Source organism: Centrocercus urophasianus, unplaced genomic scaffold (assembly GCF_019232065.1).
Source record: "Centrocercus urophasianus isolate 14NV4802_14NV808 unplaced genomic scaffold, USGS_Curo_1.0 seq_14, whole genome shotgun sequence".
In the NCBI taxonomy this organism is placed as follows: domain Eukaryota; kingdom Metazoa; phylum Chordata; class Aves; order Galliformes; family Phasianidae; genus Centrocercus; species Centrocercus urophasianus.
In genome coordinates, this window is record NW_024884586.1 from 2,476,171 (window position 1) to 2,489,758 (window position 13,588).

A 13,588-nucleotide genomic window follows, 5' to 3' on the forward strand; every position below is an offset into this window, starting at 1 on the left:
ATAGTGGTAGGTTATTTTAATCTTTAAAAACTGACTTCAGTTCCTAATGTAGATTTTGGCTAGATTGTTATTTTTAATTGTCAGTGTTTTAAATCTGAGCTGATATACTAATCTCATTGTGGTAGCAAAAATTATGTTCATGCAAGTTAAAGAAAAAAGCAGTGTTTGAGGGCTAGATCAAAGCAGTGAGTATCTCTGTTGAGTAAGAAAGATAAGATTAATATGAGTACAGTTAGCTGCTCATTTTTTCTTGGCTGTCATTTTTCAATGTAGTAGTGCAAAATCAGTTAATTTTTACTGAAAGCTTCAGATGTTAAATAACCATTGCATGAAGAGCTACCTCCCCTTGTTAGTTTGAACATATGTCAGCATATGCATGCCCTTTTTACGGTTTTGTTACTGCCTTTGTTGTTCTTTGAGACTGACTTTTTCTATCTCATTTGCTTTGGGTTTGGTGCTTTGGGATTTGGTCAGATTTTCAGGTGTCTGGTTTCTATGTGAGATCATTGGTTTCAGCAACAAAAAGTAAAGGAAGAGTAAAGCTAAGAAGTAAGAAAAGGACTTGATCCAAAGGAGCTTCCAACAGCTTTGCTCTTGCTTTGGTTGGTTGAGCTTCTGTCATGTTTCACGCAGTGTGAATGCTGCTGTTTTGGTGCCACTGAAACGTCTCTCTTGCACTGCTTTGATGCTGAATGTGGAAACTGAACAATTACACACTTCTTGGCTGTTACCATATGGCATCTGAAGCTCATAATTTTCAATTCTGAATGCATATTTGTGAGCTACAGCAGAATTCACTGAGTAGCAAATGTAATAGGATTATTTGATATTCACTGTTGTTCCAGCTTCAGTTTTGCTGAGCAGTGAGGACAGCTTGCAAAAGGTGCAGGTGGCTGGGTAGAGCTTCTGAAATCACCTCAACCTAAATGTTGTCAACTGCGTCTGTTTCATTTTGACCAGTTGTTTATACAATTTGTCATATCAGGCAGGTTTCATTAAAGCCAAAGGGCACTGTTTCTGATTGTTCAATTTAGATCAAAGCAGTATTTATTTAATAATGTGTATCTAGCCCACAAGTATTTGAGTTTAATTGCATCTATTAAAAATATATTAAACTATTTCTAGATTATGGATCTAGGATGTCATGCCTAATCTGTTGGGAGGTAACTCCAATTGTCAGTTACCTCCTGTATTTAAAAATATTTGAATAATTAGTCTAAATTTGTCTGACTTGGGCTTAGTGCCATCCTCCCTTGGCTAAACTGAGGAATAAGTTATTCAGAATACAGGCAAGAAAAAAAATAAATAACAGACTGATGATTAATAGTGCTGATCCCAGTTAATTTTTGTAATCTATCTGTCAGGGGATTCATGCAGTTGTTTTTTTGTCTGATTGTTTGTTTTTGTCATCTGAACTTTAATTATACTGGTTTTTGTTTGTTTGTTTGTTTTCCCCAAATGCTTGGAGAAATGCATTTTATTAACTCATCTGCTTTTATAGATGAAGTTTATGGAATGAAAACTGATGCTTTTGATTCTGTATCTGGTTACTTCATGTTCCAGGTTACCCCAAACCCTTCAGTTTGGGTCACAAATGTTAAATATCTGCTTCACTGACACAGGAAGCAGAATGATCAGTTGAAATATATTCATTCATACTCACTAGCTTTGTTTTCATTTATGTAAGAATCTAGAAACTCGTTATGTATATCAGGAGTTGAATACATATAATGTAGATGTGGGTGCGTTCACTTATTAAAATGCATGGAAAAAATGAGTTTGAATGTATTGGCTTTCCCTACAGCCCACACAATTTTTTTTGGCCAGTCTCTTTACAGAGCCTGAAGTTAAATTTTGTCATATGTACTTCATAAGCACTTTCACCATTTTCTGTGATGTTATTATGTTTTTATGTCTTATTTACTGAAAAAAGAACAGATGTGAAAGGGAAGGAAAAACAAAAAAACAGGTGAACAAATTGAACACTGCTGTAGAATCAGGTCAGTTTTTTCTGTTTCAACTAAAATTGATACATCCCCTCAATCATGTTCTACTTAGATACATACATATGTCTATTTGAACATTTTAATAGTGTTATATGATGTTATTTTCTAGACAAACTATTTGATGGATTTGTGTCAGCTACAGTATACAGATCTCTGCTCCATATTCCCTGTGTAACTTCAGAAACCATTCAAAAATGCAGGATTGAGGATTCTGGCTTTGGCAAGCAGCGTATGGGATCTTGATGAGCTTCAGTCAAAAACAAATATAACTACAAGATATCAAATATTTTAAGCATGACGAAAACGTTTATGATCACCCACCATCATATAGTTCTTTTCATCAATTAGATCAGTTTGTTATCTACTCCTTAGCCTACTGAAGAGGCTTTGTCAGAACTTATCTGAGATTAAAATAACAACCAGAAAACAAAGAGAAACAACCCAACCCCACCACAATAATTCATTTCCAAGGTAAAGTCATAGGAAATGAAAGATGTGATGAAAGGGAGGTGTCATAGCATTATACCAAATACCATTGTTACATTCTTCCAACAAATAAAAGTGCAAGAGGAAAGCTGTAGTAATCAACCAGATTAAAAAGAAATAGTAGCAACGGTATCCTACTTCTTATCAACCTCATTTAATTTCACCTTTTAATGTATGTATGCTTAGGAATGTTAATTTCTGTAACAATTAATTATTCTTATTTGTCAACTGAATGCTATATTAAAGAATAAAAATGTTTTAAGAACAAAACTTATTTTGTTATTTTTGTTTAGGGAATGGTTTTTCTTTAGATGGAAATTTAAAAAGGTAAAATGTGCATGTGTTTGAGCAAAAGTGTAACCAGAAAGAATTAAGTTTGTGGTTTTACCACTGACGTTTAGCATTGCTAGAGAATGCTCATGCTGTTAATGCTTTGCTTGAAAAGTAGGTTAGAAGTCATATGTGTGCAGTGATTATCTGCTTAGTCTCCTGACTTCCACTACTGTGCCTGTCTGAATGTTAAGCATGAGCAGAAATATGGCTCCTGTCACGTTACATTGTTCTGTGGATCTTTTGTGAAGTAAGGCAGACTTTTAGTAGCGTAAAGTTATAAAGATATAAAGTTATATTTAGTTATGAATTAAAAAAGAACTAGATCCAAGTGTGAATTGATTTGCTGAAAATAGCTTTTTATAGAAACCTCCCCGTTATCTGTGCTCTCTGAGTTTTCATTATCTTAGTACCTCATGGGTTTAGAGAGACTTTCATTTTCTTATTCCACATTTCAAAAGGCAGAAGTTCTAATTTGAGTTTCCTAATGTTGTCACTGTCCAAAATCTGTAATCTAGCTAGAACATTCACCTTTATTGCTAGAATTCAAATTGCAGTTTGATTTATAACAATTTATAACAGTTGATACAATAAACTTTCACTTGTTTGTTTAGTGGTCCTTAACCATATCAGTAGGTGTGCAGATTTCCCTTCTATCCTGAATCTCTATTATGTGACTATTGCTTTCTGTTTATGGAAGCTTTCTACCTAATGTCCTTGCTAATTTTTTCATCCCACTGCGTCATGTTGAGAATAAGATATCTTCTCATGATTGAAAACAAAGCAAATAACCAAATGATTTATGCAATTTTATTTAAGAGTGGTCTAGGAAAGTGTTCTGTACCTCAGTGCAGCATCTTCATGCAGTGATTTTTATCAGTAGTTTATCACATTTAATTTCACTTAACAGATAAACCATTTTAGAATACAGAATTCACATAAAAATAATAAATGTTATTAATTATTTAATTATCTAAAGTTAGAAATATGAAATAAACTGCTCACCACTTCAGTTCTGCATGTAAGAGCCCATGTTTCATCTGCACAGAAAGAGTAAAGGTCAAAAGGAGAGAATTAGCAACAGGAGATCTGTATTTTCATGGAGACTCAAGGGAGTATTATGTTGTCGTGGTTCTGTATGTCACTTGGGAATTATTCAAGATCTTGTAGTTTTCTATGATATTGCACAATATTCTGAGTAATCGATTTAGTAGAAAATAACTTTTGAAAGTTGAACCTTTCTGCCATTTTGTTGACTGAAGTTGAGCCTACTGCCATTTTGTTCTGTGTGTCAGATTGCAGAAGGGCAGTTTGACAAAACAGCATTTGACATAGGAGTGTGTATAAAACAAAGCTGTGGAACTGACTTCATCCATGAGAAAAACTTGCACGTGTTGACGTTCATTAGTGCTTGGTGAACATTTATGGACACCCAAAATTGGCTGTGAGCAGAGTGAGGCAGTAGGTGGTGCATTTCAGTAATGGTGACAGGACAGAAGTCAGATTTTTACAAGCGTGGCCTGCAGGCTTTTGTTCATCACTGGAAAAAATGCATGGCTAATGGTGATGTTTTGTGTTTTGTAGCTGAGAATTTGCTCTATCCAAAAGTGTTATTTTGCTCTTTGTGTTGGTTGTAGTTTCCATGGAAATAAATAGGAAGCGTTACTTTCAGAGCAACCTGCGTAGAATCCCACTGGAAATCTATTGTAGCTGAATGTTTTTCATAATTAAATCATTCACAAACCCATTCTAAGTACTTTTAATGTCATTGTTTTTCCTGCTTCTATTTGGAAATGTAGATTCTAAATTAAGTTTAATCTTGCAGCATTCCTGGTATTTCATATAATATTATCAGGTTTCTACTTTACAGTAGAAAATTGTTACATTTAAAAATTACTATTTTACTGTTATTTTCTCTGAAAATAAGCTGAAATGATGACCAGGAACATGACAGAAATAAAAGGCAGATAATTCACGTTGTCAGATGGAAAGGAAGGTTATTTTTCTTGTATTCCCAATTAAAATGATACAGTGATTTTTGCTTAAAAGAATGCTCAGTCATAAGAACAAGTAACATGTTTAGAAATGTGGTGGGTGGTGTGGGAGTGGAGAGAATTACATGCAAAAATTGGAAGGAGTGCTTTGTCATTTGAAAACTTACTCAGTTAACAAATTTGTCAAAGAATGTGAGGAATTTTAGAAATGAAAATAATTAGTGACATCTTTAGTTCTGGCCAGAAGTGATAACAAAATATTTGTGACCGAGAAGTAAGAGCTGGCAAAGAGGTTGGAGCAAGTTGCACAATATCGTGAACAACTGAAAGTTTATCTATTTGGTACCCTTTGGTTTTGTTTTTTTAAACCAAAAACATAGATGTTCCTAAGTTGGTGAGCTGTCTTGGGGAATTTGTTGAATTACTTTTTTATGAAGGAATTTTACACATTTTCTGTGTCAGGCTGGAGATGACTGTATAGATAATTTTAGCTGTAACATTACTGATAACTCTTTTATCTTACAGAACTTTATTTTAGATACACCAGTGCTGCATGGCTTTATGGTTGAGTCTTTACAAGTTGAACTCCCTAGAAGCTTCTTTATGGAGTTCAGGCAACTGCTGGAATGTGTTGATGTTTGTTGATGTCACTGCTAGTTTCAAACAATGTATGCATTTCCTTTCCAATTAACAGTGCTTTTGAAGTTTTGACAGCAGTTAACTTCTCGTAAGAATGCTAACAATTCACTTAGTGATTGCTTATTAATTGAGATGTTTCTTTTTTCAAGGGAACGAAAGAAACTGAAGGAGAAGAGGAGTCTGGTTTAATTGCGCCTGCTGAAGTCTTTGCTCCTAAGAGTCTGGTGCTTGTGTCCAGACTAGATTATCCAGAAATTTTCAGGGTAAAGAACTTAGCATTGCCATTTATAATGTCTGTCAGCAGACAAATCTGTTTTTAATGAGCAGCAGTGACTTAAATTTTGATATGAAATGACTCAGGATTGACTTGGAAATTTAACAGCAAAAATCGATTTAGAGTGAGCTAGATAAAATTCAATTTCTGAGACAGTAAATAGCCCCTCTAGATTAGAACATTGCTTTTTTTACTCTCCAAGTAATTCTATATCTTTGTAGAAGATGAAAAAATAAACTGACCTCAGAAAAATCTCTATATAATGAAGGGAATTATTAGGACAAAACCCAACTTGCTCAGGTAAAAATAATGCATTAACAAAAATTGATTAAATATTTAATGGTAAATTAATAGTGAAACCTTATTTTCTTCCATATGTAAGGTAAAAATGTCAGAGCCTCTTCCAGATCAAATTAAAAAAGCCTGACAGAGATTAAGGATCTTGGATTACTTTCAGCTGTTGAGATATGGCTGATCAGAGATAAATTAAAAGCTCAAATTTTTATTAAGCTAATATATATTAACAGAAACAAACATAATTCAGCTAACAGATCAAGTTGGAAAATCACTCAGTGGTAAGTTGTCAGTAGAGATGAAGAGTGACGGCATCAACTCAGACAAAAATTCCATGTAAGTGAATGCATCGTCTCTGCTTGTGGCCTTTAGTGAATGCAGAGCGAAGTGTGTAGTAAGAGGGTAGGCTGTAGAAATAATTCCACTGAATACTTTCCCAGACCAATGTGAATTATAGTTTAATGACATCCTGAACCAGAGGTGTCAACTGTATGATTTTTTCTGTATAATTTGTCCAGTTTCTTGACTCTTGATTTTATAACATCTCATGGCAAGGGATTTCATAGCTTAACTATGTGTTATATGAGAAGTTACTGTTGGAAGCATGTCTAAGAAGAGAATTCCAAAGATATTTACGGAATTATCAAAATTATAGCAGTTAAAAGGCACCAGAAGAATGCTGTGGAATGGAGTTATTTTATTCAAAGGCTTTTTGGAACATAATGCTAAGTCATTTTATGTTGAGTTTAAAACGATAAAGATGCATCTCCAGTTTCTCAATCAAAACCAAATCCATGCAAAACAAGTTCAGAAATGTTGAAATGTGAATATATTTATATTAACTCATTTAAAATATGTTTATATTGAAATAATAAAGTTAAATAATATGAAGGGCTGTTGAGTCTTAATGCTAGTTTTACAATGAATCTGAGGAGCTCATTGGTTCATCTGTGTTTTACTCTGAAAACTGGTCAAATTTAGGTCCAGATAGTTCAGATTGCAGATGAAGTTATGATAATTTTACAAGTATGGTCATTTAAAAAAAGCAATTATTAGCAAAACACTTTTTATATAATTGAACAAAGCACAAATACTATTCAAAAACGTTGAATTACTTGTTACGAAAGATTATATTTGCACCTGCCAGCACATATGTTGCTTTTATGTCCAAGTTCTTTTTTTTAATGAGTATTTACTTCTATAGCGTGTTTGATTGGAACATCCTTCACTACATTAATCCCTATTAGACACATTTATGTTTTAAAAACTATATGCATATCTTTAAATAATTTCAAATCTGCGTTCCCTGTATTTAGATTTCCTGTGTTTTTGTAGGCTTGCCTTGGACTGATCTATACTGTGTATGTGGACAGCCTGAATGTGTCCCTGGAGGCTCTCATTGCAAATCTCTGCTCATGCCTTGTCCCTGCTTCTGGAGGGTCTCAGGTAAATGCAAAAAAAAAAAAAAAAAAGGTATTTTTCCAGTTAATTGAATTTATGAAGAAAACAAAAAAAAAAATTCTTTAAATATTTTTGTTGAAAAAAAGATCATAGTTCAGCTGAGTGCTTTCCCTGTGGCCTGCGAGTGCTTTCCCTGTGGCCTGTCTTCTAAAGAGAGCAAAAATTCCATTCCAGTATGAGGTCAAAGGGTTAATTTTGTCACTGAGTTGGCTTTTTACAAGGCACAGTAACAAATCAAGCAGTTTGTATAAGTTTAGTTTTTAATAATAACTCATGTTAAGGAAAATGTCTGTTGTTATATATGTATTAAGAAGATTTTTTTGTTGTTGTTTGTTCATTTTTTTTTGTTTTACATATCCTTTGTTTTAATTCATTTACCTGTGTCTTTTTCTTCATGCTGTTGAATGTGCAATTGATCTTTCCTTTGGTAACTGTTTTAAGTTTCTGTTTCAAAAAGCATCACAAAGCAAAAAAAAAACCCAGAACATTTAGCATGTTTTGTTGTCTTTTTTTTTTCTTTTTTCTTTTTTTTCTGAATTGAATATCCCAGGTAGCCCACACATTTAAAAATCACAGAGAAGTTTGTAAATACACTTCTTTTTCTTTTTTCCTTTGGCTTTCTATGAGCAAAAAGTCAGATTTGTTTGTTGATTTACTTAAAATAAATTATTCCTATACATTAGTAGTTTTCTGACAGCCACTTGGGTGTTATTTGCTTGATCTTTATGCTGTGACATTATAGGGAAATGTCATGAAACACATCTGGAAACTAAGAATGCAAATGGAAATATTTAAAAGTGGATTTCATATGCATTTTCTCATGCTTTGAATCCAATCTATGGATTTTCATCCTTCTTGAAGTTGTACAAGTCCCTAATTCTTTTCTGTTTTTCCTGGAATTTCTCTTTAAGGTAAATGTAGTAAAATCTCCTTTTAGCCTCATCAGATCTACATGATTGCTCCCTAAACTTTCAGTTTTGAAAGGAAGTAGTTAGATAATATCTCTTTTTTTGTCAGAAACTCTCTTTTTAGTGGTATTTTAACCTCATGTTAGAGGTTTTGGTGATCCACTTGGACATCTGGCTCTTTTTTCTGTCCCCCTTTTTTTTTTTTCTTTTTTCCTCTCTGTCCATAAGTATGATTTTTGTCACTGGCAATATCTTCTGCTAGAAGTCAGGGAAAATTTATGTTTCACCTTCTGCTTTCTTTCTTAAAATGAAATGATCTTTCACTTGCAACTTAAATTCGTAGATGTTAAAATTCCATTTTAACCAGAACATCAGTTTTTCTGTTTTCTTTCTTAAACTTGTGCTTCCAGGGCTAAATCTAAATTGTGTGTCTTAGAATGGAAACACTCTTTTGATGCTTATCTCCAGAAGTCTTCGAAGGGCCTCCCAGGTTGTTTGTGTGCCCAGTGCTGAAATGATCAACTGCAAAGCTAACTACTAGCCTGCATCCAGGTCTGCTGCTTAAGTGCTGGGCAAGAGGATCTCTGCCACAGCTCAGGGACTTACTTGGTTTTACTGTGGAATGTTTTGCTTTCAGACATCTGCTGTGCAGCAACTGGCATTTGCTACCTTCATGCTTTCAGTTGTCTTGAAAGCAGGATTAATTTGCAGTTATAATACTTTTTGAACTGTGATACACAAGTGTATTCCTTTCACTCTCATTTCTAGTCTGCCTTGTTGAGGGCATGTTCTTGTGCTGCAAAGGTAACTGAAGTTCTAATTCTACTGAAATATTCTGAGTGGGAACATAGGACTAGCAGGAGAGTGCTCTTCAATATGCAGATGTCACTTGGGAAAAAAATTAGTCTTGTGATGGAACATGAGTATGGGCATGCAGACAGCACATATCAAAAAACCTTCAATTACAAAATACTGTAGTTTTTCTGAATTGAATGTGATGTAATTTTTTTTTTTTTTTCTGGAGGGTTTTTTATTGCACTGTTAAAAATGTAATATTGAATGCCTTCAAAGGAATGACTCACAAGGAAGACATTATCACACTATGCATTCAAGAGGTCATACACTGACCTCAAATTATATTTTGGATCTATGTTAGTTCAGTTATTCTTACTGATTTTAGGATTCTGTATACAAAAGAAATAATTTTTACAGGATGAATCACTTTATCTGTATGACAATAATATGCTTATTCTATGTAAATTAAATTTATACTAAAAATATGTACATTTGTTTCTACAGAAATTGTTTTCTTTGGGAGCTGGAGACCGACAACTGATACAGACTCCTCTACATGATAGCCTTCCTGTTACAGGCACCAGTGTGGCTCTGCTCTTTCAGCAGCTGGGTACGTCTAGGTCTGCTCTGCTCTGGGGGAGGTGGGGAAAATAATAAGAATTCACAGAGTAAATTATTTTCTGTTCATATTCAGCTTATATCCTGTGCCAAGAAAGCAACATGGTCAATATTAATTTGTTTTGAATGAAAGAATGACTAATAGTGCTTTTATCCCCTAATCAGGCATTCATATGTCGTTTAATATGTCTTGCCTGTGGTACAATAGCTCCAATGTTATCCACTATCTGCAAATGTATTATAAATGGAGGTGAGCTTCTCAATTATGGTAACATTCATGTAAAAAGAATCTCTACCCCTTGGGTACTGTTCAAACTGAATAAAACGCAGTAGGTTAAAAACAAACTAGTAAATGAAAAAGTTGCTAGAAAATGTACCAGGCACTGATAATGTGGAATACGTTTTCCCAAGTCATAGAAAATAATTTTGAGTGATTGAATTTTAAAGAAGTAGCTGTACTCAGGCACATGAGAAGAGAAACAGAAGCATTTATTGTTTAAAGTGAAGTGCTTGAATGCTTCTGAAATGGTGAAGAGATTTTAGTCTGTGCTGTAACATCTGTTGCTGACCATCCATAGTGAAATTATTCCAGTCAAAACAGTAGTAAGTTATGTTTCCTACTCCAGCTACTTGTAAGACCTAGTGATTCTGGAAGTGGAAAATCCTCTAGACAACAGAAGATTTCATATGGTGTATGTGTCAAAGTCTATATCAAAGAAATTGATATCAGATCTGATAAATACAATATAAATACTTAATTGTATTCTTTCAGTATTCTTACAGTATTATTTCAAAGTATTCCAAGAGAAATATTAATGTTTTGTGGATAAATGCAACTAATGTTATAGATGCTGCTTATCCTGACCGCAGTTCCTGAGGTTTTACTTTGTTAATTATACCAAGATTCATTAGAATTAGACTGAGCACACCACAGGCAATGGTTTAATCATGGAAAGGCCCAAAAACAACTTTCGCTTTGGTGAAGATGTGAATTATGACATGAGTAACAGTATGGTATGGTATGCTTATTCTATTAGTATGCTGTGAGGTACCTAAGACAAGGCAATATATTCTAGGGCAGTGGTAGCAAAGGTTACTGCAAATTCTCAGTTCTGAAAATGTCAAAGGAAGCAAGGTTTTTAGCTAGTGCATGGACAGATTAGTTACTGTGTGACACATGGCTTTTGTAGGGCAAATTGGGGTTGAATTATTTTATGTCACAAGATCAAACTGAGATAACGAAGACAAACCATTTCATGCGTCAGATTTATAGAGAGAAACTATGTAAGGAGAGAGTGGGAATGTGAGTATGGAAGGAAAACCAAAAGTACCATAGCTTCCTCTCAGATTCTTAGTAAGGTCAAGTGTGCAGATAGAGCCTTTTAAATCCCACTCATTTTGTATAGAATGAAATAATAATGCTTTTGTATGAGAATGTAATATCGCTTTCAGATGGGATTTAAGCTGATATTATTAACCACATTTTATTAATGGATAAATATGGGCTCACTGATGTCATGTAACTCCCTGAAGAGTTGCTATAGAAGGGTATTAGAGAGTTTAAAATGTAACTAAAATGCTTAGTGTAATACTCTAGCCATCGCTAATGCTTTAAGTCTTATTTTTTGGAATTGTTTAATTCCTTATTATATCATTTATGCTCTGCTGTTGTATACCTCTGACTTACTTTTTGTCTACCATCTCTTCTGTTACCATTCTCACTTAGTTTTTTGCTGTAAACATTCTGGTTTCTATACTTCTGCTTTTTTTCTTCCTCTGAGTTGCACTAAGTTTTGGAGTTCTGATCTTTCTTGTGTTTTAATAGCATATAAGGAGTACAGGAAAGAGTCAGTAAGCACAAATACATCATGTACCCATTCCAGGAACGCTGCACGGAAGAATATGAAAATCAGCAGGAGAGGGAAAGGGAGAAAATGCGGGAGAAGTTCCTTATTACTCACAGTTCTGATTAGTGACACTTCATATTGGCTCATAGAGAGAGAGAGGGAGAGAGAGAGAGAGAGAGAGAGAGAGAAGAAAGTATGTGAGATAGATAGAGGGAAGTTTGTGATTATAAAACTTGGCATAGAAACTGCAAGCTTGCATCCCATTTCTCTGAAAAGATGATACAAGTTCCAAAGGGGAGGGAAAAAAAAAAAAAAAAAAAGAAAAGAATGATTCCATGCACCCTGTCTTTTTTATTGTAACATCGTTTTCTCATTTCCTCAAAGCCCCAGAATTTTTGTAAGAGCTTAACTGATGTTCTTGTGTGGCATTTCTTCCTGTCTCTCTCCTATTCCTTGGTGTGATGGAGAACAGGAATCTTTTAAAATTCTGCAGCATGGGAATGTCAGTTCCCAGCTGATGTCTCTTTCAAAGTTTTTTGGGTCTCAGTATCTGAGGGTATATAGCATGGTGGTAGAATCTTGTATCTTACAAATTAAAAAATGTTAGCATTGTGTAGTGTATATCACTTTAAAGAATAGCGCATGGCTCCTTTGACATGTAGGTGGTATACATCTTTGATAGAGTTGTTATGTTCTTCTAAAGGCAAGGTTTGTTGATGTGAAATTTCTGTTTGGATGTACTGAAAAAGTGTTGTCAATACAGCTGCAGATAGCTATCTGTAATGGTTGTGGAATATAAAACGTTCTGAATTTATTCTTACTTCTTATGTAAATTTATGTGTAGCATTAATGGCAGGAGTCCTGAAAGAATCTATTAGCCTATCCCTTTGAAAAAAAAATTGTTTTTTTTTTCTTTTTTTTTTTTCTCTAAGGTAAAGTCTAATACTTTTCTTTAGATGCCATAGCCTGTTAGAAGCCTTTTGAGCTTTTTGTTGATAGTAATGCTTGTTCTGTTTCTCTAGTTCTTATCCAACCTAGCAAAATCATTTGACTTCCATTGTCCAGCATGTTGTTGGCTAGTTTAATTTGATGATAGCTATGATCCCATTATATGCCTATGTTCAGAACACAAAGATTGACTAGGCTGTTTGTTGAGTAACAATATGTTCAGTTGTTTCTCTTCCGGTACAAGTCATTTAATCCTATTTGAATTACTAATAGAAAATTGAAGAGTAGTTAGAAAAATATTTGTGAACTGGATAAATCAACTTTTTAAAAATAGCTTTCTTTGAGAAAGATGGGCGACAAGACAAAATTTACCACTATGAATAGATACAAAAGTAATTTCAGCATTTATTTTGAGAAATATTGTGCAATAATACTCTCATCATGCTTTTTCTTCTTGGCAGGATAATATGTCAGAAGATGACCCTCCCTATATTACCAAGTTTACAGCATATCTGGAAATAGACTTTGCTTTTACTTGGGCCACAAACTACAGTTGGGAAAAACATCCCCAATGGCTTTAAGCTGTAATAATGAACATCAGTCTTTGACACTTTAAATCTTACATTCTATTTATTTCAAAAAACGTAATGTATGAGAATAACGTGACAAGAGCCAGGCATGTAGCTGGATCACTACACCTAAAAAAAATATTTCATCAGCTTAGAATAACAGTAATCATGAAGCTGTGTTTATGAATGGCCCATGATAAGTAGAATTGTTTAAATACTCTTCTATTTCTCCTTGCCTATTAATGAGATGTTAGATATCTGTAAGAGCTCTTTTGGGGATTGAAGGAGATTTTTATTATTGTTGTCTTCTAGTCACTCTCACTATATTTACAATACGTTCCTATGTCTCTGCTTTGAACTCTTTCCTTCTTCAAATTCAAGTACTGCTTGCCTGCTTCATTCAGGTGTTGTTATTGAGC

General features: G+C 34.0%; 1 protein-coding gene across 5 annotated transcripts in view; it reads left to right on the forward strand.

Annotated features, from left to right (window-relative positions):
- SBF2 (SET binding factor 2) overlaps nt 1-13,588 on the forward strand; it is a 238,330-nt gene that overhangs the window by 107,589 nt on the left and 117,153 nt on the right. For all 5 annotated transcript variants that reach the window (XM_042813556.1, XM_042813558.1, XM_042813557.1 and 2 more), the window contains 3 exons: nt 5,605-5,718; nt 7,359-7,469; nt 9,692-9,797. In XM_042813556.1, coding sequence (XP_042669490.1) covers nt 5,605-5,718; nt 7,359-7,469; nt 9,692-9,797 — 331 coding nt within the window. The remainder of the gene's footprint in view (nt 1-5,604; nt 5,719-7,358; nt 7,470-9,691; nt 9,798-13,588) is intronic.